The following is a 26,343-nucleotide window of genomic DNA, read 5'->3' as shown; positions in this document are numbered from 1 at the left end:
TAATAAAGAGGTAATATGCAATTGACCCTCACACAAGATGGCCACCCGCATGTGGTCAATATGGCCAACCCCATTTTTGACAAAATGGTTGCCACAAGATGTCCGGCAGGGGCGGGTAGTTGTGGGCAACCAGGCCACAGAGGAGGGCACTTGTGGGGGGGAGGGGGGCAGGACTGTAGGGGAGAAAAATTAGGGGTTTCTGGCAGAGGAGGGCAGTTAGGGGCGAACATGCCAGCAGGAGAGGGCAATTGGGGGTGACCAGGCTAGCAGGGGAGAGAAGTTAGGGGCAACCAGGCTAGCAGGGGAAGGCAGTTGGGGGTGACCAGGCTGTCAGGGGAGGGCAGTTAGGAGCAATCAGCTCAGCAGAGGAGGACAGTTGGGTGTTACCAGGCCAGCAGGGGCGGGCAGTTGGAGGTAATTGGGCCAGGAGTGGAGCAGTTAGGCATTGACCAGGCTGGAAAGGGAGTGGTTAGGGGGTGATCAGGCTGGCAGGAAGGCAAGCGGTTGGGAACTAGCAGTCCCAGATTGTGAGAGGGATGTCCGACTGCTGATTTAGGCCCAATCACTGGCAGTCAGACATCCCCCAAGAGGTCCCAGAATGAAGAGAGTGCAGGCTGGGTTGAGGAACAACCTCCCTCAGTGCACAAATTTCATGCACTGGGCCTCTAATATATTTCTACTAGAGACCCTGTGCACAGAATTTGTTCAGTTAGAGGGGTCACTCAGCCTGGCCTGTTCCCTCTTGCAGTTTGGGAGTGTTCAGGGGACATGGCAGTTGGCCAGCCTGCCTGCTGGTTGAACTCCTGGTTGAGGGGACAATGTGCATATTAGCCTTTTATTATATAGGATATACACCGAGTGGCTAATTATTATGCGTTCAGAGATCACAATAGTCTGGCCACTCAGTGTGTATATTATTTGTCAATATGATAAAAAAAAAAAGATATAATTTTGGTTCATTCACACCATATAGCTATTTTTGTGTTGGCTGTTGTCATTTTCTACTTGACAATCTATGGGAAAAGGCGTCAGTGCCTCTGACTAAACAGTTAGTTATTGCATGTTTTAAAAATTCTTTGGGCACACCAGTTAAACATTGCTGGACTAGAGCAATAAACAAGAAACAATGACTGTGTGACGTTAGCAGGGTGTTGGCATTAGCCTTCCATGAGAAATGCCTAACAGCAAGAAAAAACTCTCCTCTACAAGGATGAGTCTGGGCTGATCTGCCTTTCTCCCAGTGGAGTTTCTCAGAGCACTGTTATGTGTTTTATTTATGGAGACAATGATTTCCCTTGTCGAGTCCTGTCCTGGGATCAAGCTGATATCTCACCCTCTCTAATCCCTTTTGAAACTATTGCCACTTATTGATAGGCTACCCAGATACTAACTTACCTCCTGCCATGACGTTTTAGGTATCATCTAATCCCGAGACTCTCACAGCTAACTTTGTAGGGAAGCCTTACTTCTTGACTTTGGATCATGTTTTCTGTTGTTCCCTGGATCCTGGCCAGAGATTATCATGCCTCCCTATATTCCAAACTCGCCTTTCAGACTTAAATCCCTTTTAAACAACTACATCTGTGCCTATTTTTTCCTCAAAGATTCGGTCTAATGCCAGATCCCAACCCTCTCCACCTGCTGGTTAGCTCTAGCTTATGGTCTTACTAAGTTATGTATATAATGTGTATCAGTAGTATAATCTAGAGGAAATATTAGCCTATTATGTCCCATACAGTCATATGAAATGCACTTTTAATGATCATTAATATATTTTATGTGAGAATTCCCAGAAATTTTGAAATGTTTAACTAGAAATTGCACTATAATGACACTCACAACTACTGTATAATGTGAGAGGGGAAAAAGCTATTCACACCATGTGAGCACCTAAGATGAATTCTTAAAGAAAATATCTAACCCTTACTTTTTAAGTTGCCTTTCAAAGTAGAAATTAAGATTCTTTCTAAAAGTCAAACAAGTATAAACTGTCATTATGAAACTTTCAAGGAGCCCTAAGAATTAAAGCATTATTTATTAAAAAGCATTATGATGAATGTTTTATGGATCCAGGCATTATGTTTCACACACAATATAACTTCAGTGTTTAATAGATTTTTTTGTCATTTTCCTAATGTAGCCATAAAAGAGAGGTCAGATGATTCAGAGATGCTGTCATTTATGAGAATGATAAAAGTATATCATTCAGAAGATGACGAACCTCGAGGCACCCTGTCAACAGAGGGAGGGCACTGCATTTCATTTGTAACACAAAATACACAGTGTAGTTGAGAAATATGTAGGCAAATAATCTATCATAGTGTAGAAATTCAACCTAAATTCAGACTTCAAATTCCTCCAATAGATGCCTCTTTATTTATCTCTATTTATTAAGCCCCTAGTTAGCTTGCACTGCTTTAGGGCTGAATGAGGAATAGAGAGCAGGGTCTTTGCTCAAACGGAACACAGTTTAACTGCAACAAATAGCATACTGATATAAAATAATAACAATAGCTCTAAAAATTAAGAATACAATATAAAATAAATTGCAAAGTTTAAATAAATGGTCATGAATTTGTAAGGTTTTTATTAGAATATGGTCTCATTTTTTTTAAATATATATTTTATTGATTTTTTACAGAGAGAAAGGGAGAGAGATACAGAGTAGAGAGTTAGAAACATCGATGAGAGTCTCTTGCACGCCCCTTACTGGGGATGTGCCTGCAACCAAGGTACATGCCCTTGACCGGAATTGAACCCGGGACCTTTCAGTCCTCAGGCCAAGGCTCTATCCACTGAGCCAAACTGGTTTCAGCAAGAATATGGTCTCGTTTTTAAACTGAGAGAAACTGGAGTAATCTGATTTGAGTAGGAATATCTCATCTAAGTGAAATACCCTTTTCCAGAGAGAATTTCAAGTTTTTAAGTTTCGAATGAATGAAAAGTAGAATTTATGAATCCATTTCTCTTCTGATGGACTTTATGTTGTTTCTAATTTTTAAAAATTAAATGTGTTGCAGTGAATGTACTTTCATATTTCTTTGCGCATGTGTGAGCAAGTTTCTCCAGGTTGTGTACACAGAAGTGGAATTGCTTTCCCAAATTGCTCTGCAAACGAGATTTTTACATTTCTTAGTAAAACCTTAGCTCTACCTGGGATACTTCTGGGCTTAATTCTGAGCAGGAGTGGGATGGCTTTGTATTCAGGCTCTGTTAGTTTTCTCATTTTTCAAGAGAGCTTGTCAACCCCAGCTTTACTCTCTATTAAGGCTAAAGGGAATTGCCTGACGAAAGCCATATGTCAGGCTCTTGTCAGAGAGAACAAACTCAAAGCCACAGCTAGCCAAGATCTATCAAAGGCTCAGATGAGAAAACAATAGTTATGAAAGATTACCTGAAAAATATTCAGACTGTTTATTCTTCCTGGTACTTTAAATGGGGGTTAATCTAGAGCAGCAGATGACTTAAAGTTTATCAAACTGGTTCCCAGCTTAGAGTCTTGACACTCAAGCATGGTCGCCAGACCAGCAATGTCACCATCATTGGGATTATTTTATAAATGCCAATTACTTGGCCCTACTTCTGATCTGTTGAGCGGAGTTCTATTTTAACAATATTCCCAAGTGATTCTATGTACATTAAAGATTAAGAAGCACAGTTTTAGATAATTACTTCTCACTTTGTTGATGTTTGGGTTTCATCTGCCTTTACTGAAGCAGATGAAGCTCACTGTTATGGAGCCAATAAGAATAATCTTCAGATCACTGGCCTTTATATCAATTAATTATTAATAAGGACTCTCCAGAAAAATTTGTCTGCTTTTTCGTGTCAGCAGAAGCTGTGCTTCTACTCAATTAGCATTTCATTTTAACCCTTGAAAAATGGGAAACATGTAACTGTTTCCTTGACTGCTAATTCTCCAAAGCAGGTATGAACTGACACTTCAAATTAGTCTCAAACCTGGCTCCCTTTCATGTCCAAATATTTGTTGTTTTCATCATTTTCATGTGTTTTAATTTGTATTTTCTAACTGTATTTTATTTATCATTGTGAGCTGTGTTAACTTACATTTGGAACAAGAGAACAAAGGACTAGGACCAAATTATAAAAAAAAAAAAAAAAACAAAAGAACCTCATAATTCACTTAATACAATCCTGTGTCATTTAATTATGGGGATATGTTCTGAGAAATGTATCAGTTAGGCAATTTCGTCATTGCACAAATTTCACAGAGCACACTTACACAAACCTAGGTAGTAGAGCCTACCACACTCCCGGGCTATTCAGGATATTGCTCCTAGCATGTCACTGTACCGAACACTGAGGCAATGGAATAGGACATTTACCATAAATGAACCTTATGGGACTGGACATCTTACTCTGAGTCAGTGAGTGAGTGGTGGGTGAATGTGAAGGCTTAGGACATTACTGTACACTGTTGTTGACTTTATAAACACAATCCCACAAACCCTCCCCTGTTTCCTTCCAACAAGGTTAGACGCAGAATATCAAAGCTGGCAATGGTGCTCCGTGGACAGGGGTGTGGACTGGGATTAATTGGAAATACAGAGGAGAAACGGGCTGGGTAAGGCATAAGTCACCAAGCTAATCACTGTTAGGAGGAATAAAAGGCGGTCTGAGGATGGGGAGGAGTAAGAAAACAAGATACAGAGATAAAGGAACACAGTGGATTGTCACGGCCCTGTGTTTTGGCTACTGCATGTGGAGCAGTGGTCACATGTAAGAAACTTTGCGGATTCGTTTAAAAAACAAACAAACAAACAAAAAAAAAAACAGGGTGTCTAACATTGAGAGAGTGAGTAACTGAGGACTGAATATTTTAAATTTGGAAATTTGTTTTTGTCTCCATTGACCTTATTTGGCATAACGGGCTCTCCCTGGCATTGAATTAATGGAAGAAATAAAACGTACCTATGTTTCACATCCTGAAATGATTTCCCAAGTACAGGGACAGGCTGTCTGCACACCACCACAGAAAGCTTTTACTAACGTGGCCATGGCACTTAAGTGTGTTAAGGCTGCTCCTGGGGACCCTTGTCCTTGTACAGGACCTTAGGCCCTCAACAAAGAACTTACATAATATCCTCTGAATGAAGACCATCAGACTAGACCTGGGAGGGCTCTGATCAGGCCCTCTGAGTAGGTAGCGCTTAGGGGACAGACTCCTTTGTGCTAAAACAGGCCAGTGGCTGCCTGGCTGAGATATAACCTGTGCACTCATAATTGAGGTGCTGTGAGTGAGAGGGAATAAATTGCCAGACCCCACAAACATGGCCCCTGCCAAAGGGGGGAAAAAGAAATCCCTCCTGAACCGCATGAGCTTCCAAGTCTTACAGTTAATTTAGGACTATTAGAATCTTACAAGACCGCTGTCCTGCACGTCATCTGGCATCGACTGAAATGCTATTAGGAGATGCCTGATCGTACATTCTATCTTGTCATCTGTAAAATAAAGATGCCTACAGAACAACAATCACAACAGCTCTCTCCTGATGAGTATGACATTAGTTAATGTAATGGGATTTTTAAGAGACTTTAAAAAAAATGATTTTTATGTTTACAATAAAATTGGGAGTTTAATAATCAAAGCAGTTGCTGTTTCAGCCTCTCTCACAGGAGTAAGAGTTCTCATGTATCTCTCACCCCCACACATACATATGTTCTTTCATACTCACTAGAGTAGTACTTAAAAAAAAAAAAAAAGTTAAACTTATATTTACATATCATAATCACCCAAAGTCTGCAGTTTATGTTAAAGTTCATTCTTGGTTTTTTAGATTCTTTTTTTGGACGAATGTTTAGTGACATAGTCAATATTATGCTATCGTTCAGAGCATTTTCACTGCCCTAAGAGTCACCTTTGCCTACTCACCTCTGCTCTAACTCCCCATCTCTGGAAACCACTAGTCTTTTCACTGTAGCCTTTGAAAATTTAGTTATTTCACTTAGCAATATGAATTTAACTTTCCTGTATGTCCTCTTCATGGTTTCATAGCTCATTTCTTTTTAGCACTGAATAACATTCCATTGTCTATCAGGCGTCTTCAAACTACGGCCCGCGGGCCACATGCGGCCCGCAGAGGAGTCTGATCCGGCCTGCCAGGTTTTTTGGGCAGTGAGCGCAGCCGAGGTGTTACAGTAGGAATTAGTAGTTCATATAGTCCGGCCCTCCAGCTCTCTGAGGGACCGTGATCTGGCCCCCACTTTAAAAAGTTTGAGGACCCCTGGTTGAGGACATCTTGGTTGCTTCCAAGATTTGCAATTATGAATAGAGCTTCTATAAAACATCCATGTGCAGGTTTTTATGTGGGACATGTATTTCAAAATCTTTTGGATAAATACCAAAGAGCATAATTGCTGGGTTATGCTGAGAGTATGTTTAGTTTTGTAAGTTACTGCCAGACTGTCTTTCAGAGCAGCCGTACCATTCTGTATACCCACCAACAATGTCTCTGTGGATCCACAGCCTCACTAGCATTGGGTGTCTTCAACGTTATGGATCTCGGTCATTCTAATAGGTATACAGTAGTATCTCACTGTTTTAATGTGTATTTCCCTGGTGACATATGATGTGATGCATTGTTTTCCACAATTATATGTCGTTTGTGTATTTTGTTTGGTGAGGCATCTTGTTAAAGTTTTTGGCCCATATTTTTAGCCAGGATATTATCCTACATAGAGTTTTAAGAGTTGTTTCTATATTTCTAGGTAATAGTCATATATCAGATATATATTCTTAAAATATTTAAAAAGATAAGTCTGTGGCTTGTCTTCTAATTCTCTTCATATTGTCTTTCACAGAACATGTAATGGGAAATGAAAAACTTGCATTACGTGTAAGTACTTTTAAAAAAATGTAACATTTTAAAGGCAGTAGCACTATGCTTCAATACATTTTAAATGTCAACACCATGAGATGATGCTCCACGTGGAAACAATTGGCATCACCATGCCACATGAGTTGGCTTGTGATTGGCACCACAACCCAATCTGACATTTGTGGAGTTTTTCCAGGTAGTTCTTGCAAAATGTTTCTTTGAATGTTCAGTCCTTCATCAATCATAATTAAAAGGTAGCCTAAAGTGTATTGGACTTAAAAATCAGTAGATAATGTGAACAAAAAAATTGACTATACTGCTGTTCAAAAAGAAAGAACAGGCCACAATGGAATCATTCCTGCTAACCAAAAGTTAATTATCAAACTAGATGCTGTTTCGGCCTCTCACAGGAATGGGATTTCAAAATGAGTCCAACTTAAGAACCAAGTCTGGAATGAGACTGCATTCGGTTTGAGCTGGACTGGATCCAACAGGAGGCTTTCAAGTGAATATTAAGAGATGGAATGCAATATATAAGAAAATGGAGTGTGCCACCTTTTAGCATATTTCCTTATTTTATGTTTACAAATTACAGTCCTAGAAGCAGCAGATAATTTGCAAAGGAGAGAGAATCTCGCTGGAGATTTATGAGTTGCAACAGCAATTGTGAGGAGAACTCTGGTTAGATAAAATTGTTCAAGTGCACTTGAAGTTAAGCATCCCCAAACTGAGCCAACAGAATGAGATCTCTGATTTAATTATTACAAAATGTTGGCAAAAGTTTGCAAAATGTCTCAAAATTCTTAAGAAGTGTCATGAGACAATCCATGGCAAAGTCTAATAGCAAATTAAAGAGATAAAATGTACCTAACACACACACACACACACACACACACAAAAAAAAAAAAAAAAAAAACAACACAAAAAAACAAACAAACAAATAAAACCAAACAAACAAAAAAACAAAAAAACAACAACAAAAAAAAACCCACCAAAAAAACTACAAGGCTGACATAACTCCTACTGCTCCCCTCTAGTCTCCTTTATTCCAGTACTCATTCCAGTGGTTCTGTGAAAAGACAGTTCCCTATTCAATAAAACCACCTAAAGCTATCAATATATCTGATCCTTCTCAGGTATCTTTCACTCCATATAAGGACCACAAGTAAAAAAAAAATATATAAAATCCTGGACTATTCTCAAATATTTCTCCTCAGTCCAGTAATAGTGAAAAGTAGCATTTCATGTTGATCGTCTCATTTGGTCCTGATGTCAGCCATGGAGTGGTTCTGTCCAGTTCCTCAAGGATTTGTTCTACTTCCCTTTCCTGAGTCAGGAACCAAAACACAAATGAGGTGAAGGGACTATGTTTAGTTTGATTGAAAGCTGTCTCAATAGTCAGCAGTAGACCCAGGACCTTGTTTCTAAGATGTCTGAATGCTGACCAGGACCTCATTGTCCTGTAGGCTTAACAATTAAGCAAGGAGAGGGAAGTGGGTGAGTGAGAGCCCTAGGTGAGGCCAATTGAATCAAATAAAAAAATCAAAATAAAAGGCCAACTTAAAGAAAATAAGGTTTCTGTGTGGTTACAAATTTTCCTTTTATAATCTATAATCTATGCACCATCTGAGAGTTCTGGCTTTAGAGCAGTAGTTTTCTATTTCCCCTGGGTGGCGCCATTCATAAAATAGCCAATCTTTCTCCACTGCAGTTCTTGGTGTCTAGTGTTTGACTCTCTAATGCTGTTAGACGGACTCTTTCTATTCAATAATACTACTCAAGTAAATTCATGTTATTTATAACTTGATATGAAAGTTTTATAAGTAATCTGAACATAATTAAGGGTGATTAAATTAAATACATATAGGTGGGGTTAAAAGTTCTTAGGTAAACTTTTAAATGAGTTTCCCAAATATTTTCAGTATTATGAAACCTTAAAGTTTTGCTAAGTTAAATTAGGTGATGGAAATTATATTAAACTAGAGGCCTGGTGCACAAATGGGGTCCCTCAGCCTATGGGGGGCGTGGGAGGTTAGCCAGCCAGCCTGACTGGGGCCATCAGGGCCGAATAGCCAGGGGAAAGGACAGTGGAAGGTTGGTTGGATGCAGGAGGTTAACTGTGGGAGCACACTGACCACCAGCTCCTGCATTAAGCATCTGCCCCCTGGTGGTAAGTGTGCATCATAATGACCGATTCTTTGGTCATTCAGTTGCTTGTTTGATCATGTGATATTTATATATATCTTAGGCTTTTATATATATATAGAAGATATCTAGATCATTTCCAAATAATAAAAAAATACTGAAAAATTAATTACTGAATGTAAGTTTATGTACTTTTGGCTTCTGATTGCAGAAAAATTAAAGATAAACTTGAGTTTATTGGTAACATGTCATATGCCACACTGAGAAACTTACTCTGAGAAAGCACATTTCCAAAAGTAATAAAAAGTGTTTATAAATTTGCCAAGCCATAGACAATTAATATAAAAGGCAATTTATTATTGTTCACTTCTTAGATTTTACAAAAACTTTAAAGATTTTAAAGGTTAAAATTCTAATATATGTAATTGACACCACTAGGTGTCAATTACATATATTAGAATAGGAAGGGTAACTGTATATAGTAAAATATGGGCTTTTTGCTCAGAAATAGAATAAAGAATGAAGACGCATTTTTATTAAGGGAAATGAGAGTAATTTTATTTAAACTAGAACTTCTGTCTATGAAGGAGAAACTAAATATATATATAAAAAGTTGAAAAGAGAGAGATAGAGAATTTTGCCTGTGTAATTAAGATGGCTAAGTGAGGGGTAAAAGTTTTAAAAAGTAAACTTTAATATCAATGCTATATTTATGTAAGCCTCAAACTTAATTTTCTTTCATCTGCCAAAAGGTTTCTCTGTTCCAGTAATCTATCGAGAAAGCAAAGACTGTTTTATCCAAATAATTTTCTGTGTTTTATGTTGTCTGAACTATTAATAGGTCTTTGTTTACTTAAGAAAACTGAATCTTCTCAATAGTTAGAGCCAACCTTCTGTAATTGTCTTTGAAATCTTTTGATGTCACTTTGGTCAAATAATTAAGTATTACTTCATAATAACTTGTGATCCTATTTAGTCAATTGCTTTAGGACCTTTTGATATTTTGACAAACTTCATAAGAATCAAATTCTAAATAGTCTTTTTTGACCCCAAACTAACTTTGATATTTTTCAGAAGGATCAGGGAAAATATCAAAGGATTTGTCTTTCTCCTTATAAAATGAGAGATTTTGAACTAATTGGACTTATTTGATATGTTTAATTACATGGGTAACATTGTCAAATGAGAAATAATAAGTATTCGTGACATTGTGTCTGAATATGTCCTACTAGTTTAGGACATTATGCAAAACTAGAGGCCCTGTGCACAATATTCATGCATGGGGGGGTTGTCCCTCAGCCCAGGTTGCACCCTCTCTAATCTGGGACCCCTCGATGGATGTCCGACTGCCCATTTAGGACCAATCTCAGTCAGACATCCCTTTCACAATCCAGAACTGCAGGCTCTCATCCGCTCACCTGCCTGCCTGCCTCTTTGCCCCTAACTGCTTCTGCCTGCCAGCCTGATCACCCTCTAACCCTCTCCCTGCCAGACTGATTAACATCAAACTGCTCCCCTGCCAGCCTGATTACCCCTAATTACCCTTCCCTGCCAGCTTGGTCACCCCTAACTACCCTCCCCTGCCAGCCTGGTCACCTCTAACAGCCCTCCCTTGCCAACCTGGTCACCCTAACTTCTCTCCCCTGCTGGCCTGGTCCCCTGCAACTGCCCTTCCCTTCAGGCCTGGTCACCCCAAATTGCCCTCCTGTGTCAGCCTGGTCACCCCTAACTGCCCTCCCCTGCAGGCCTGGTCCCTCCCAACTGCCCTCCCATGCTGGCCATCTTGTTATAGCCATCATCTGTCCACATGGGGGTGGCCATGGTGTGTGTTGGAGTGACTGTTAATTTGCTTATTACCCTTTTATTAGATAGGATTCCTGGAAGTCTGATATGTCCTGGCATAAGCTGTCTGCTTTCCAAACTGAGGCTCACACCACATGGGAGTATCAGGGAAGTGTCCTAGCTGAGTATCATGCAAAGGCAGCAGCAACAGAATCTATAAAGACTGTGGCACATGTGCATGTGCTCCATTCAGATTCTGCAAAAATGACCCCTCAGTGCCGGATTTTGGCCATACTGATGCTTTTTTTGTCTTTGTTTTGTTTTTAATATAACTTATTGAGTTTTTACAGAGAATAAGAGAGAGGGATAGAAACATAAGAGAGAGAAACATCAATCAGCTGCTTCTTGCACACCGTGTACTGGGGATGTGCTCGCAAACAAGGTACATGCCCTTGACCAGAATCGAACCCGGGACCCTTCAGTCTGCAGGCCTATGCTCTATCCACTGAGCCAAACCGGTTTCAGCTTTATACTGATGTTTTTGTAACATGGTAACAGTGTGCTCCTGAATGAGAGGCATTAAGATCGATAAAAAATGGCTATCCATTAAACAAATAGTCAAGACTATGAAAATCCCAAGACAGACAGTCACATGGTGCATCCATGCTCCCTGGTAAACCGCATATTGTGTTTGTTTGTTTTTTAATACTTTCCTCCATCGTAGTGAGTTTAAGAAAAACTATTTGGTCCTGAGAGGCCTCAGATTCCCTTCCTCTGAACCTTTTGAGCTCCTGCCACTTAATATGGGTTATCAATAGGTTCTTGTTGTAGCATGTATGATTTCCTGCCACAAGGCTTATGGCAAAGAAAATGTGTTTTCTTTCCCCACATGATAATCATTGGTAGACCAGTGCTGACTGGTATATAATCCTCTGCTGGTCCCTTGTCTCATGCTAATGTCATTATCTATGTAAGTCTTTAATGTCGTTTGATTGAGTTTATTATTAACAGGGTAAAGAAGATTTTCCAGTTCCCCATTCAAGAGATGCTGTGGTTACATTCTAATGCATGGAAAATAAGTATTCTGGAAGCATCCTCAAAGGAGGACAGCCCTTGAGCCCTATTGAATGGAATATTAGCAAGTACTCCTAAGCATTGCCACTGCTGCAAAACTGAAGGTGTTGAGCCTTGGATACACACCTCACAACTAAAGAAGGGTGCACCTGGCCCTCACTGATTTGCTCAGTGGTTAGATCATTGGCCTCATACTGAAGGATCCTGGGTTCAATACTGATCAAAAGTATTAACCTCAGTTACAGGCTGGATCTTGTGCTCCGGTCAAGATGTATGCAAGAGGCAACCAATGGATGATATGCCTCTCTCACATTGATGTTTCTCTCTGTGTGTCTCTCCTCTTCTCTTCCATTCTCTCTAAAAATCAACAGAAGAAATATTTTCAGGTAAGGATTAATAAAAATCAAACAAACAAACAAAAAGAAGGATGCACCTGGTATTTAATTCTGTATAAACCCTGGAGACCTTCATAATTGACCAAGAGGAAGAGACTGACATCAATATAAACAACTTCCACCCAAGAGATCAGACTTCCTACTTAGCTAAATATGAAATTCTTTCTTTCTCCCTCCTTTAAGAGATCAGACTTCCTACTTAGCTAAATATGAAACCCTTTCTTCTTCCCTCCCTTCTTTCTCTCTTTCTCTCTCTCCCTCCCTTTCTCTCTCCCTCCCTCCCTCTCTCCTTTCCTTCCTTCCTTCCTTCCTTCCTTCCTTCCTTCCTTCCTTCCTTCCTTCCTTCCTTCTTTCTTTCTTTCTTTTCTTTCTTCTTTCTTTCTTTTTCTTTCTCTCATACTGGCATTGACCCAGAAAGATGATGCCATTATCTGTATCTTCCAGGTCATTGCTAAGAGAGTAACCTCTGTAATTTAGAAGAATTTTTTATTTAAAGTTATAAGAAGATATCACTGACCCCTGGCTTGAATGAGCAATCAGGCCTGAATGGATTTACATTTGTCATCATGATTATCTTTCTCTTGGGTCTATGCATGCCTAGAGTGCTGGTGCACCACTGGGCAATGGCCCTAACTGCTGAGAAAGAACCTGTCAGGTAGGAAGTTAGACATGAGTGGCTGAGGCGAAGCCTGTCCTGGGGTCCTGACAGAGGTCAGACCAACATTGCCTTCAGACCACCTCTAAGGACAGCCAGGAGCCAGCAGGCAGGTTTGGAACCAGCTGGTTCTAGGCATAATCTCAGAGGAAAATGACAGGACCTCAATTTGACCTGATCAGGGACCTGGATTAATTATAGTAAATTTTGCATTAAAATATTTTGACAACCCCATTTTCTGTTTTAGGGGAGTTGAGTTCAACATCTCTCCACTATTGCAATAGCCTTCACCCCTATTGCAATTGTCTTGAAATAAAGTCTTTTGGCCTATTTAACTTGAAGCAGTATAGTTTTCCTCTGATACTTACCATCTTGTTTGAAAGCATCTGATGAATGATAAAGGTTGTTGGGGGAATAATAATGCTGAGCTGCCCCTCGCCAGCTTGGTGAAGAAACACTCAGTGCTCCTAATGAAGGACTGCTGTATCTCGGTCTAGTCTTTGAACCAAACGCTGATGAAGATGAACTCCTCTTAATTCTTAGCAAAGCAGCATATGAAGTAGGGAGACCAGGAAGAGCTCCAGAGTATTCTGTAGAAGAAAAAAACAATAATAAAAAATGAATTCTTGTGAAAATTATTTATTCTGAAGACATTGTTGAAAACCTCCCTTGCAGCTGCAACTAAATGCAAATTACAGTGAGAGTGGGGAAAAATAAAATGTTACTTTTATATTTTAAAATATTTTCTGAATATTCTACCTGTGCTAAATTTGTGGGAAGGAAGGAAGGAAGGAAGGAAGGAAGGAAGGAAGGAAGGAAGGAAGGAAGGAAGAAAGAAAGGAAGAAAAAAGGAAGGAAGGAGGGGAAGAAAAAGAGAAGATATCAAAAATTTGTCTTTACTTTCTTTGTCAGGACAATTTTGGAATTAACTTTTTGTTTGCCTAAATATTAAAATGTCTGTTTAAATACAGCAGATCAATACCTTTTTTATTATTAAAAATTGGGAAAAGAAAAAAATATCATTGTGGATTATATTCTATAAATACTTACTAGAAAATAAAAACAATATACATATACGATCATCATCTAAAATTTATCATAAAGTAGAAAATGCATCTAATATATCATATATATTTTGAGTAGGCTATAAGTTATGCTCATATTCTTAAAAAGCAGCTGAATTTACCATGCAATACAAAAATTTTGGATGAATTTGCTTTGTAGATTTTGTTGCATAATCTATGTATTTTAATATTATCAAGTGGGAATACTATCAGAAAATTTCTGCTTTTATTGGTTACTGATAAATGTCATGCTCGTGTTTTATTTTAGTTCCCCAAGCTTTTCATTATAAAAGTTGTGCAAAGTGGGTGTTACTAATACTCCTTTATATCTACAAGGGAGAGTCAGTTCAGTGTATAGATCAAATATTTACAAATACAAACTAATTGATGACTTTTTAAAAAATATATTTTATTGATTTTTCACAGAGGAAGAGAGAGGGATAGAGAGTTAGAAACACCAATGAGAGAGAATCATTGATCAGCTGCCTCTTGCACACCCCCTACTGGGGATGTGCCCGCAACCAAAGTATGTGCCCTTGACCAGAATTGAACCCGGGACCCTTCAGTCCACAAGCCTACGCTCTATCCACTGAGCCAAACAGGTTTTGGCAATTGATGACTTCTTAAAAACAATTTAAAATTAGAATTTTTCCTAAGTCTAATAACAATTGAATTTTATAATTTATTGATCTTGAAAATACTTTTTAGAATCAGTCATTTTTGTTCAAGGTATCTGACATTTGGACTTAATTTTAGATAAAAATAATTTACCTTGTTAGTAGGCTTTCTCATAATTAAAATAATTTAGAGTCATTATACTGCCTCAGAGATATTTTGGAATGCAAGAACCATTTCTGTGATTTGAAAATAACACTTTAGGTGTTAAGCATCAAATTAAGTTTAACATTTTCTGCTCTGTGAAATTGTCAACATGATTTCTCTGAAAGTTGAAAAAGTATATTTTCAGATGTCCTCCACATTTAACGTACTATGCGCAGCCCATGCCCATCAGGAGCTGTAACGAGAATCATATCCTTTAGTATTTATGTCCAACCATAAGTCTGGTGAAGGTGGATCAATTTTAACTGAAAATAGCTAACCTCTCCTGGGCAAAGTCTATGAGTACAGATTATGGGTAGACATAAAGTCTTCTTTAAAAGCTGGAATTAAATGCAAGTTTTGGCACCTAGAGGTATAAGGTAATGAAAAGAGAATGAGTTTTCCTTTAAAGGTAGTTTGTAGTTTTAGTCTCAGAACCTATTCATTTCTCAGTGCACTCTGTTGCCTTGTGTTTTAACTGCCTACCCTGCCCGTACACAAAAATAAAAATAAAAAAGTTATAAAAGAATTATACCATGCTAGTATTAACAATTGGAATCGAGTGTGAGAATGTGATTTATAGTTCTTAAAGGTAGATAAGATAAATCAGTGGAAAGCTAGAAGGGCCATAATAAGGTTCAAATAAGCCAGGATCAGAATTTAGTGACACATCATATCTGTCTGTCTGTCTGTCTGTCTATCTATTCAGAATGTGCCTTTGTGCTCCACACCAGGACTTCATTTGTTGTGTAATCAGTTGCACCTTTTGCAGTGGATACTCCTCTTTCATCAATTAAAGTGAACTCTAAAGCTGTTACTAGAAATAGACAATTTATGCATCCATTTATGTACCGTATTTTCTAGCATATAAGACGACTATTGAAACGAAAAAAAGTCAACCGAAAATCGGGGGCAAAAGACCAAAATTGCACAAAAATTTCCTGAAGATCTTGACGGCAAAGTAAGTCTTTTCTTTGAAGTGGGGGGTAGTGTTATACAGCGAATATAGGCCTAAACCTATGTTTTAACTGTAAAATTAGGAGGTGGTCTTATACGCCGGAAAATACGGTATTCCACAAACTTGCAATGAGAACTCAGTCTGGGCTACATTCTAAGGATAAGAGAAGATATTGCATCAATCTTCAAGGAACTCATGGCCTCGCGGAGAAGAAAGGCAACTATACTTGCAACTTTAATCCAAGGTGATCTAGCAGCAAATTCAGGGACCTATGGGCTCCCTCCCCAGGGTGAGGCATCTTCTTATCTAGCCAATGACTAACAGAAAATACTTCCTGCTGAAACTGGTTTGGCTCAGTGGATAGAACATTGGCCTGAAAGGTCCCGGGTTCGATTCCAGTCAAGGGCATGCACCTTGGTTGTGGGCACATTCCCAATAGGGGGTGTGCAGGAGGCAGCTGATTGATGTCTCTCTCTCATCGATGTTTTTAACTCTCTATCTCCCTCCCTTTCTCTCTGTAATAAATCAATAAAATATATTTTTTAAAAGAAAAAAAAAAGAAAGAAAATACTTCCTAAATGAAATCTGTCTAAATTCAGTCCTGAAAGCATGTTCATGATTAGTTCAGCTAAGCTCTGAGGGGTGAAAAATATTCTAGATAAAGGAAAAAAGAAAAGACATGAAGACTTGTACAGGAAAGGTAGCATGACATGCTTGGAAGGTTAAGTAGTCAGAAGTTCGGAGCCTGAGGGAGAGGAGAGAGGGGAGAGGGAAGGTTGGACAGGTAAGCAAGGGGGCCATGATGAAATGCCTAATACATCTACTACAATGGTATGGCTTTGAAAAGACAGCAATAGGTTTTAGAAAGATCACTCTGGCTGCAGTGCCCTTTGGAATAAAACAAAAAGAAAAATGATTACTCAAGAGCCTAAAGCTGTAATAGAGGCAATGATTAGCCAGGAATGAGGAGTTGATAATCTATATGGGAATAAAATTAATAAGATTACTCATTGATTAGATTGCAGGTAAGGAAAGGCAAGTAAATAACTGAGGATGATGTGTGCTTCGGTAAGATGAATAAGAATGTAGGAGAAGGCACTGGCTTGAGGTGAAATCTCATTAATTCAGTTTTGGGCAGGTGGAAAGTTGGAGGTGCTTCTAAGGCAGTTATGTTAATTATAAGATTCTGTAAACATAAGGGAAATGCAGGCTCCTGAGATTATTAAATGATAATCAATTAGGTGGTTATTAAAACTCTTAGAACTGACGAGCTTGCCAAGGAAATGTGTAAGTTGAGAACTAGAGTGTTGAAAATGGAACTCTGAGGAGCACTGGCATTTAAGAGGAAAGCAGAGGGAGAGGTAGTAGAACCTGGGAAGGAAAGAGGGAAAGCTGAAATGGGGGATGTCTCTGAAGGGGAGGAGAGAGAGTCCACGCAGAGGAGAGAGCAGCGGACAGCGTGGAGGATCAGTGCAGAGACTTGCCCTGCAGACTGGGGTGCCCGGAAGTGTCAAGCTGTCTGAGAGCTTCCTCTACACTAGGGGTGTCGAACTCAATCAGAGAAGGGGCCAAAATCTAAAATCCAGCCTAAATCTCGGGCCGAATGGTTTACTGAACAGTCATAAACTGTCATTGTGATGGAAACGCAGCGGAGTGCAGTGATGACAGCGCGGTGCGGGCCACATTGCAAGGCCTGGCGGGACGGATTTGGCCCGCGGGCCTTGTGTTTGACACATGTGCTCTACACACAATGTGTGCACATGGGAATGTGAGTCAGAGCCAGGAGGTGAAAAGGATTTTCTTTTTTCTTTTTCTTTTTTTTTTAATATATATTTATTGATTTCAGAGAGGAAGGGAGAGGGAAAGAGAAATCGAACTATCAATGATGAGAGAGAATCATTGATTGGCTGCCTCCTGCATGTTCCCTACTGGGGATCAAGCCCACAGCCTAGGTATGTGCCCTTGACCAGAATCAAACCTGGGACCCTTCAGTCTACAGGCTAATGCTCTATCCACCAAGCAAACCAGCTAAGGAAAAAGGATTTTCCAAGTCGGGAAGACAGTCAGGAACCCTAAACTGCCAACTTCAGAGCATTAGACATACAGACCCGAGCCTTAGCCTGCTGCCTCCCTCAGTCTCCTGGCCTGAATACAATGACTATCAACTCAGTGAGGTCTCCCTCTCACAATTATTTTTTTTAAAGTTATTTCATTTTTTTTTTTATTGATTTTTAGAGATGGTTGAAGGAAGAAAGAGAAACATCAATTTGAGAGATAAAAATTTATCAGCTGCTACCCATTCTCACCTCAATTGGGATCAAACCTGAAACCTAGATATGTGCCCTGACCTGGAATTGAACCCACAACCTCCTGGTGCGTGGGACAATATTCCAATCAACTGAGCCACTGGACCAGGGCTGATTCCTCCTACCTGCCAGCCCCTTTTTCTAACATCTTTAATTTTCATACTACTGAATCCCAGTTCTGGGGATCCCCAGCTCTGGAGAATAGATATATTAGCATAAATGAATGGGAAAATGGTGTTTCAATTATAGGACTTTGTTTTAACCTCAACTTTGAGAGACTGAATTGATGTACCACATACAGGCTCTGTTGAGGGTGAAAAATACAGCATCCTCTTCCCAAGTTTAAATGCCAGCATTTGCATTTTTGTCCTTATTTTATTTCATCTTCTCCTCTCCAGGGTCTCAACCCCTTCAAGAACCCATTCACAGTCCTGCACCCTCATCTTTCCTCAATCCCCTGCCTATCCTTACTCTCTTCAATGTACCTTCAGCCACACTGTCCTTGCCTTTTATTTTTTCCTCAGGCTAAACCTCCTAAGTTAAATCCAACTATTGACACACCGTTCCTGGAGAAGAACATGAAGTCATGGTTAAAGGTCTCAATCCATGATATTCACCACTAGTGAGATTTCTAAGCTTCCTGGTAATGCTGTCACATTTCCCTAGTTCCTTTACTTCCCTCCCTACTGGTTATATGACATCTTATTCTCTGTCCTCAAGCACCACACCGTCTTGGATTTCCTATATCATCGAGAAAACAGAAGCAATCTGAAGAGAGGGTCCCTCACTTGCTCCCACCACTTGTATTCACATCCATATATTCTGCCTTGCTTTCACTGATATGCTGTGAATAACTGTGCATCTGTAAAAGGTCATCTTCTCCACTTGAGTGCATTGAATCCCATTCCATCCCATCTTGGCTGCACAAGGATATCTTTCTAGAAAATCCCATATACAGAAGTAGGTTCACAGTTGTTCTTATGAAAAGAGTAAAAGCAAATAATACAACAATTAATATTACAAGAGTGAACTCTATGTTTTGTGTATTCACAACTATAAACCTACTTTTGCCTGCCCCTGAATCTCATCTTCAACCTCCAAAATTTTGTTCCTCTGTGAGATCATTCCTATAACTATACAAAAAGTCCTCTAATCTTTAATAAAGGCTGTCTTCATCTTATTATTCCTTTTCCATATTTCCTTTGCAGCCACACTTCTTGAAAAGCACTGATGGTTCTTCTCCCATTCTCCCTTGAGTCTCTCCAAACAGTGTTGTTTATATGATTCCACAATAAGGAATCTTTTCAAGGTTTAACAGTAACTAGGTCATTGCTAAATCTAAGGATCATTTTTTACTGCATTAGACCTGACAGCAGTATACAGCAGGGTTAACTATTTCTTTTTATTTCAAACATTAGCTTCCTGTGATTATAGGCTCCTACAATTTATGCTTTTATTTCTATTTCACAAGCTATTCTTTATCTCCTTTGATAGTTTTTCTTTGTCTCCTCAACTTCTAAATGTTGTATAGTTTAGAAAAAAATATTTTCCATTTAAACTATCCATTAAATGATTTTACGCATAAACATCACCTCCCTCCCAGATGATTTCTAGCTTTACTCTAATCTCAGTATCTTGCACTCAGTTCTAAGACTTTGCTATTCCAATATTTCCCTGTGCTCATTCTAACACCTACATCACTTAACAACCCTTTACTTAACTCTCCTTTTGTGGTTCTGCCTCAGTTCTTAAAATATTCCTGATCTCTGCCACTGAAAAGCAGCTTCTGAGATAGATCACTGAGTAAATCTTATGCAGGACTAAGAATCTGTTTTTAGTTACACTTCAAGGGCCGTCATTGAAGAAAAGGAGGACAGGTTGGGTCTAAATTCTGCACCCAGAATTTCAAAGAGGATGAGTCAAATACAAATGCTAAGTGGCATCAATGAACTCTGTGCTGGATTTCTCTCAGATAATTCCTTGTTTTCTTTTAGCAAACACAAACATTTCCTCCCTAATCCATCCCATCTTATTCAGCATGCATGTGTGTGTTTTTTTCCAACAACTCTTCTTTTTTTACATTTCTTTATTGATTATGGTATCACATAATTGTCCTCATCCCCCATTCCCATCCCAAACCCCTCCCCATGTATGGCTCCACCCCTCTGCTGTCCATGACCACTGGTTAGATTTATATGCATGCATACAAGTCCTTTAGTTAATCTCTCCCCTCTCCTCCACCCTCCCCTACCTTCCCTCTGAGGTTTGACAGTCAGATCGATGCTTCTCTGTCTCTGGGTCTGTTTTTGTTAATCAGTTTATGTTGTCCATTATTTCCCCTAGATGCATGAGATCATGTGATAAGTGTATTTCTTGTATCACATGATCTCCAAAAACTCTTTATGGACTTTTTACTATGTATTAGAAACTTTGAATACAATTAGTTGTGAGTAAATCACAAATGGTTCCTGCTTCATGAAATTTACAATCTGGAAATACTGGTAAAGGATTACAAATGGGTAAAGTATTAGTAGTGGAACATTAAACGAACAAGCTGAATTATTCTAAAATATATAAAAGAACTATGATACATAAATCAAGTAAAAGCAGAGTACCTAGAGAGGAAACTTGCCAATATCATTTTTTTTTTTCTTACTTGGCTATCATTGTGACTCGGTTCCTGAGAATATAACCCGTGGTTCTGGTGTGTACATCCTCCTAAACCCTGGCCACTCATTTTACTGGCTTAAACTTTTGGATGAAAGCAGCTCTGTCAGTAATCCTCAGTAATATCCACTCCAAAGTTAGGTGCCCGGATGTAAATCTGGACCCTACCTCACAGCAGCTATGTGGTTTTGAGCAATACATACATAGCTCAGTGTCTCAGTGTCCTCTCCTTTAGAATGGGGATAACAACAGTATTTCTCTCTTAGGCTGTCATAGAGATTAACAAACAATAACATACACAAAGCACTTAAAACTTAGGTTCATTGTAAAATGCAATGACTGATAACTATTTTTAGGTACCTTTTATTATTATCTGCACTTTAGTTATTACCCTGTACTATTATACGGTGGACATAATTGGATACTGGGCTATGCCTTCTACATCTGATTAGATTACAAAATACAAACATATAAATACCAAATTTTAATAATCATTTTACTCTGAGGAATTAAAAGATTGGAAAATGGAAGGGGAATAATTATATTTTTTTATTTTTTCTGACAGGGGTATTTTTATAAATGAATTAGGAAATCATGGCTACTGATGGAAATCATTGAGTTATAGACAACTCAATGCTTATATGTTCTTGGTGTTTCTATTGGCTAAAACAAAGCAAGATCACCCCATCTTTCCTCCATATTCCTGTTCAGGGTTGGAAAGAAAAGTAAGTCATAATCCCTTTTCAGAGAAATCATCATTAGTTGCTCCAACTTTTAATGACTATCTATGCTAATGATGTCAGCAGAATCTAGTTATATGTTAATCATTTTTCTCTTCTATTTGCTCACTTTTCATAGATCAGACCTTAGGGAACATGAATTACAACTACTTCTGAAGTGGTCTAGAGATTTTGTGATAGAACTCAATTAACCTGGTGCTCTCACACCATGAGATTCCAGCTGGAGGTTGGGTCACAGTAAATATTAATGCCTTCATTAAATATTTTCTAATCAAATGACCCTGGGACTGCTAGACTTATATTATTTAATAAAATTGTAGTCTATTAAGTCCAAATGACATCGCCACCATTGCAGTATGGGAACTAAAAGCATTGCTTTTTCATTACTTAAAAGGCCCTTTTATAGATATAACACTGCTATTCAATGAAAATAATATTCATGAAATAATGAATTAGAATTAGCAGAACAAGGATTTCTTATGTCAATCTTTAAGAATACGTACATCCCTTACTATATTTAACATGTCCTGAATTTTCTGACAACAACAACAACAAAAAACCTTCAGATTCTTATCTTTGTCCCTAAGTGTGAAAAACATGTTTACAAGGAACTTTAAAATTCTTATAATATGGATGATAAAACTAGAGCATCACTCCTGGATCCTTGATTTAAATTGTTTCTTTCACTTCTGCATGCAAAGCTGTCTGGATTTTTTTTACAGTTAAAGAAAGATAAACAACACAAACATTCATGAAATGACCAGTCTTTGCATAAATCCATTTATTCCCCATATTCTAGATTAGGGGTGTCGAACTCAATCAGAGAAGGGGCCAAAATCTAAAATCCAGCCTAAATCGTGGGCCGAATGGTTTACTGAACAGTCATAAACTGTCATTGTGATGGAAACGCAGCGGAGTGCAGTGATGACAGCGCGGTGCGGGCCACATTGCAAGGCCTGGCGGGACGGATTTGGCCCGCGGGCCTTGTGTTTGACACATGTGTTCTAGATTGATTTTAAATATTTATTTAAGCTCTTATGTAAAAATAAGTACAAATAAACTATATCAACCTGATACTATGTGATGCTCAGAAGAGTATTCATGTTTATTCACTGGCTCATAAGTCGGGGGAGCAAACGTGCCACAGTATATTGATGATTCAGGGTGCAAAAAGAGCAGAAGTCATGTGGTAGCCAAGCGCGCAGGGTGACCAAATTTGGCATCAAAGTCAGCATAAAGAAATTTGGTATCTGACCTTTTTCAGGGTAATTGCTAAGGCTGTCCTCGCTTTGATGAGAATTAATGTCAACGGTGCAACTTGAGCCTGCGACTGCTTTATGAAGCTTGCATGGATAGATGTAGCACTTCAGCAAAGCCAGTCGTGTGAAGCATATTTAGAAATGGTAAATAATTGATAAATAATGTGCATCATTTCAATTTGGTTGTCGGCAGGCATCTGTGGCAGAGGAGAGTTTGAAATAGCCCGAGTCTATGCCTCAACTCAGCACTTTCTTCCAGAAATGTCTTACGTGTAAACTTTATAGTCTTTTAGGTGCAGGAGCAAGACGGGCTGTGCAGAGGATGAAACGCCACTTTTTAAAGCACCAAAGTCAGACATGTAAACTGTGGTACTTCTAGAATGTAAAGAACATATTTAACAGCACCACACTTACAGTGTTCTTTGCATAAGGTTGAAAAATAGATATACTTACAGGGTAAAAAACAGCAACAACATAGCTCTAAATTTGTCTACAACTCAGATACACTGAGAACAGTTAAAGCCAAAATGATTTAAGACTTAGAAAACTTTATATTCTTTTCTAAATAGTGACTGCTTAGTTATATGAATAGATATAGCGTAAAACTTATTGCATCCTAATAGGGGTATTATATATGCCTTTATTACAAAAAATTTTATAGAGTTTCTTAAAGTTCTTCTGTTTTTCATATTTTTCACTATTGCTAAAATAATCTACAGTATTTAGATGATAGTTCTTTAAATTACTAAAAGTATAAAGTGTGATTGCATTACATTTTTTAAAATATAATATGTTGTATTTTATTGATTTTGTACAGAGAGGAAGGGAGAGAGATAGAGAGCTAGAAACATCGATGAGAGTCATCGATCGGCTGCCTCTTGCACACCCCCTACTGGGGATATACCAGCAACCAAGGTACATGCCCTTGACCGGAATCGAACCCGGGTCCCTTCGGTTCCCAAGCCGACGCTCTAACCATTGAGCCAAACCAGTCTCGGCTACATTACATTTTTTACTTTACATTATGAGTATTGTTTTCTAATCACTGAGGAAATTAGTTAGGAAAGGAACTAGTTATGAAATACAACCAAATTAATTTAGTGATTAAAGAATTCCCTTTTGTTTTGGATAATTAAAGGTTTCAGTGAAGTTTTAACGTTGCAATGATTATATTAGCTTTTACCTTCCTAGTCCCTGTGCATTTAGGTTAGTTCAGATAGTATTTGATAATAAATCTAACAAAGCTGATATTGTTTAGCAATAAATGCTGTTGTGAAAAAAAATTTAAACAAAATGTCTTCCTCCCAATTTTTGAGAAGATTTTATGGGAAAGTTATGCCTTCTTTATATGTAGTAATGTAAAAAAAAAACAACAAAAAACATGTCCCATGTTTTTGATGCTATTACAGATTTGTTCCTAGGATCTATAAAATGTTAATGCATTTCATCACTAAGTCATTAAGGATTTGAGAGAGAAATTAAAGATGACCGTTGTATTTGTGGAACTTTAGATAGCTAAGGATAATCTTGAAATGCCATAGAAACACATAATGCAATATGAGATTTAGCATTTATTCAATATACACAAAATTATCAACTATTGTATTGATATATGCCAAATTGAAAATTAACCATGTAATACAAAAAGCCAAAATATTGTAAAAATCTTTGTCTTCACAAAGTTCTTATCCACTAAGTATAGAATAGTGTGTAAACTTCAGGGACACTGCTTTATAACTATAGAATCTGCACAAAACTTTGTCTGATACTGATAGCAATTCATATATATATATATATATATATATATATATATATACTTATAGTTTAAGAGAAAAGGTTTATCATAAGGTTTACTTTCTTTGCAAACATGGGACATGTGAGAAGTGGTTTTTATACTTGCATAGACTGAAGCCATATAGCAGTAAGAGGGTAAAATGCCACACTCCCCAATTAGGAGAATCAAGGTTTCTCCCAGGCCCATGGCATCCTCCCTCCACGTGGGCACTGGCATGTTCAGATGTGTGTCTCCTCAGGGAAACTGGTAGGGTCTCAGGAATCTGCACTTCCCACTTGGGCTGGCGCCTTAGCTCCTGCTTAGTGCAGCTGCTCTGAGCAAATCATTTTCCTTATATATTGAACCATTAAGGAAACCCCCATGTTCATTTTCCTCAGCTGTTTGTTGCTCTGTCCAATAAGAACAGTCTCATTGTGATGGCCTAGCCACAAACCACAATATTAAAAGGGAGAGTGAAATAGATGCATAAATGGATTATGGTTCAATCCAGTAATTGTGTGGGAACATCTAGGAAGAGGCAATTGATACCAAGAAAAAGGGCCTTGGATCCCGAGATGAAATTTGAGCTGAGCTTTGCTCATATCTCAACATTAAAAATAGTCATTAAAAAAATGAAATATGTATTTGACTTTCCTTTTGCTACTTAGCACATGAAAAATTGCTTAGAAATCCCTGCAAGGGCCCTTACTTATTGAAGTCCCCAAATGACCTCAGTACAGTAAGGCGATTTTTCTTCAAAGACAGTCCCACAGCTTTGACCGGCGTAACTACTAGTATATGCTGGTGAGGCAGATACTGAAATAAACTGGAAACGATGCAACTCACTGCAGTTTCTTCAAAGAAAACATCAAAAGACAATTTCTCAGTGATTTTAGCAAAGTTAGGTGAATTCTGAGTTAACAGAAAAAATACCTGAAACTCATTTAAATTCACTCATCTGCTGTGGTGGTGATATTCCAGCCTTAACTGACAGCCGGTTTGGCCCAGCTATTTAGTGAAATAATGATGAAGACATCGAGCAGGCTAAAATGTTACAGCCTGATTCATAATGTCACTCTCTCTGTCATTGCCTCCACGTCTGTTTCCTCTGTGGCACTTACTGAATATCTAACAAATTCTATTTCCAGAAAGCAACTCCCAACTGTGGAACTGTTATTTCTTGGCCCTTACAGATCACAACTCCACTACTTTACAAATTAAAAAAAAAAAAAAACAAAAAAAACAAACAAACAAAAAAACAAAAAAACCCAACTTACTTACATATAAATTTAATTTCAGAAGAATAGGCATCAGGTATTTTCTCAATCTGGGAGTATTTAGCTTAGCTGTCATTTAATTTTGGGTTCAGAGTGGTCATTATCTTAATGTGTTCTATTATGCGATAAATTATGGGGTTCAGCATCAAAAAGAATAGCAGTAAATTGAGTTTCCATGAATTCTAATGTTAAACCTAATTATTAATAAAAAAATATGCTCACTGTGGAATCAACATCATCTCTAATCCTTGGTATCCAGAAGTAGTTCCTTTTGTAAAATCAAACTCAGTTATTTCTCTTTTGATTTATAGATAGATATACAGGATATTTTGTTTTGTTTGAAGGAAACTGGCATAAGTTAAACTTCTAATTTTTATTTATTATTAGACTGTAAATAGTAAATCCTTTTACAAATGTTCCACAAAAGCATTTTACTGATTGTATAACATTCCAGTGATGTGCGTTGGCATAATTTATTTAACCATTATTTATTTAATGATCAGATTATTTCTGTCATATATAATGCTGTAGGAATATCTTTGTACATGAATCTTTGTATTACTAATAATTCCTTTAGTAGAGCATTATA

The 26,343-nt window shown here is 38.2% G+C and overlaps 1 protein-coding gene across 1 annotated transcript in view; it reads right to left on the bottom strand.

Moving 5' to 3' along the window:
• The window catches only part of CNTN5 (contactin 5), a 720,133-nt gene that overhangs the window by 402,587 nt on the left and 291,203 nt on the right, over positions 1 to 26,343 (bottom strand). The window contains exon 3 of the mRNA XM_036427705.2: positions 13,259 to 13,480. Coding sequence (XP_036283598.1) covers positions 13,259 to 13,480 — 222 coding nt within the window. The remainder of the gene's footprint in view (positions 1 to 13,258; positions 13,481 to 26,343) is intronic.

The sequence above is a fragment of the Pipistrellus kuhlii genome, unplaced genomic scaffold, assembly GCF_014108245.1.
Source record: "Pipistrellus kuhlii isolate mPipKuh1 unplaced genomic scaffold, mPipKuh1.p scaffold_m20_p_9, whole genome shotgun sequence".
Taxonomy (NCBI): Eukaryota; Metazoa; Chordata; class Mammalia; order Chiroptera; family Vespertilionidae; genus Pipistrellus; species Pipistrellus kuhlii.
The sequence above is the reverse complement of the archived record's forward strand: the minus strand, read 5'-3'. Positions and strand labels throughout refer to the sequence as shown.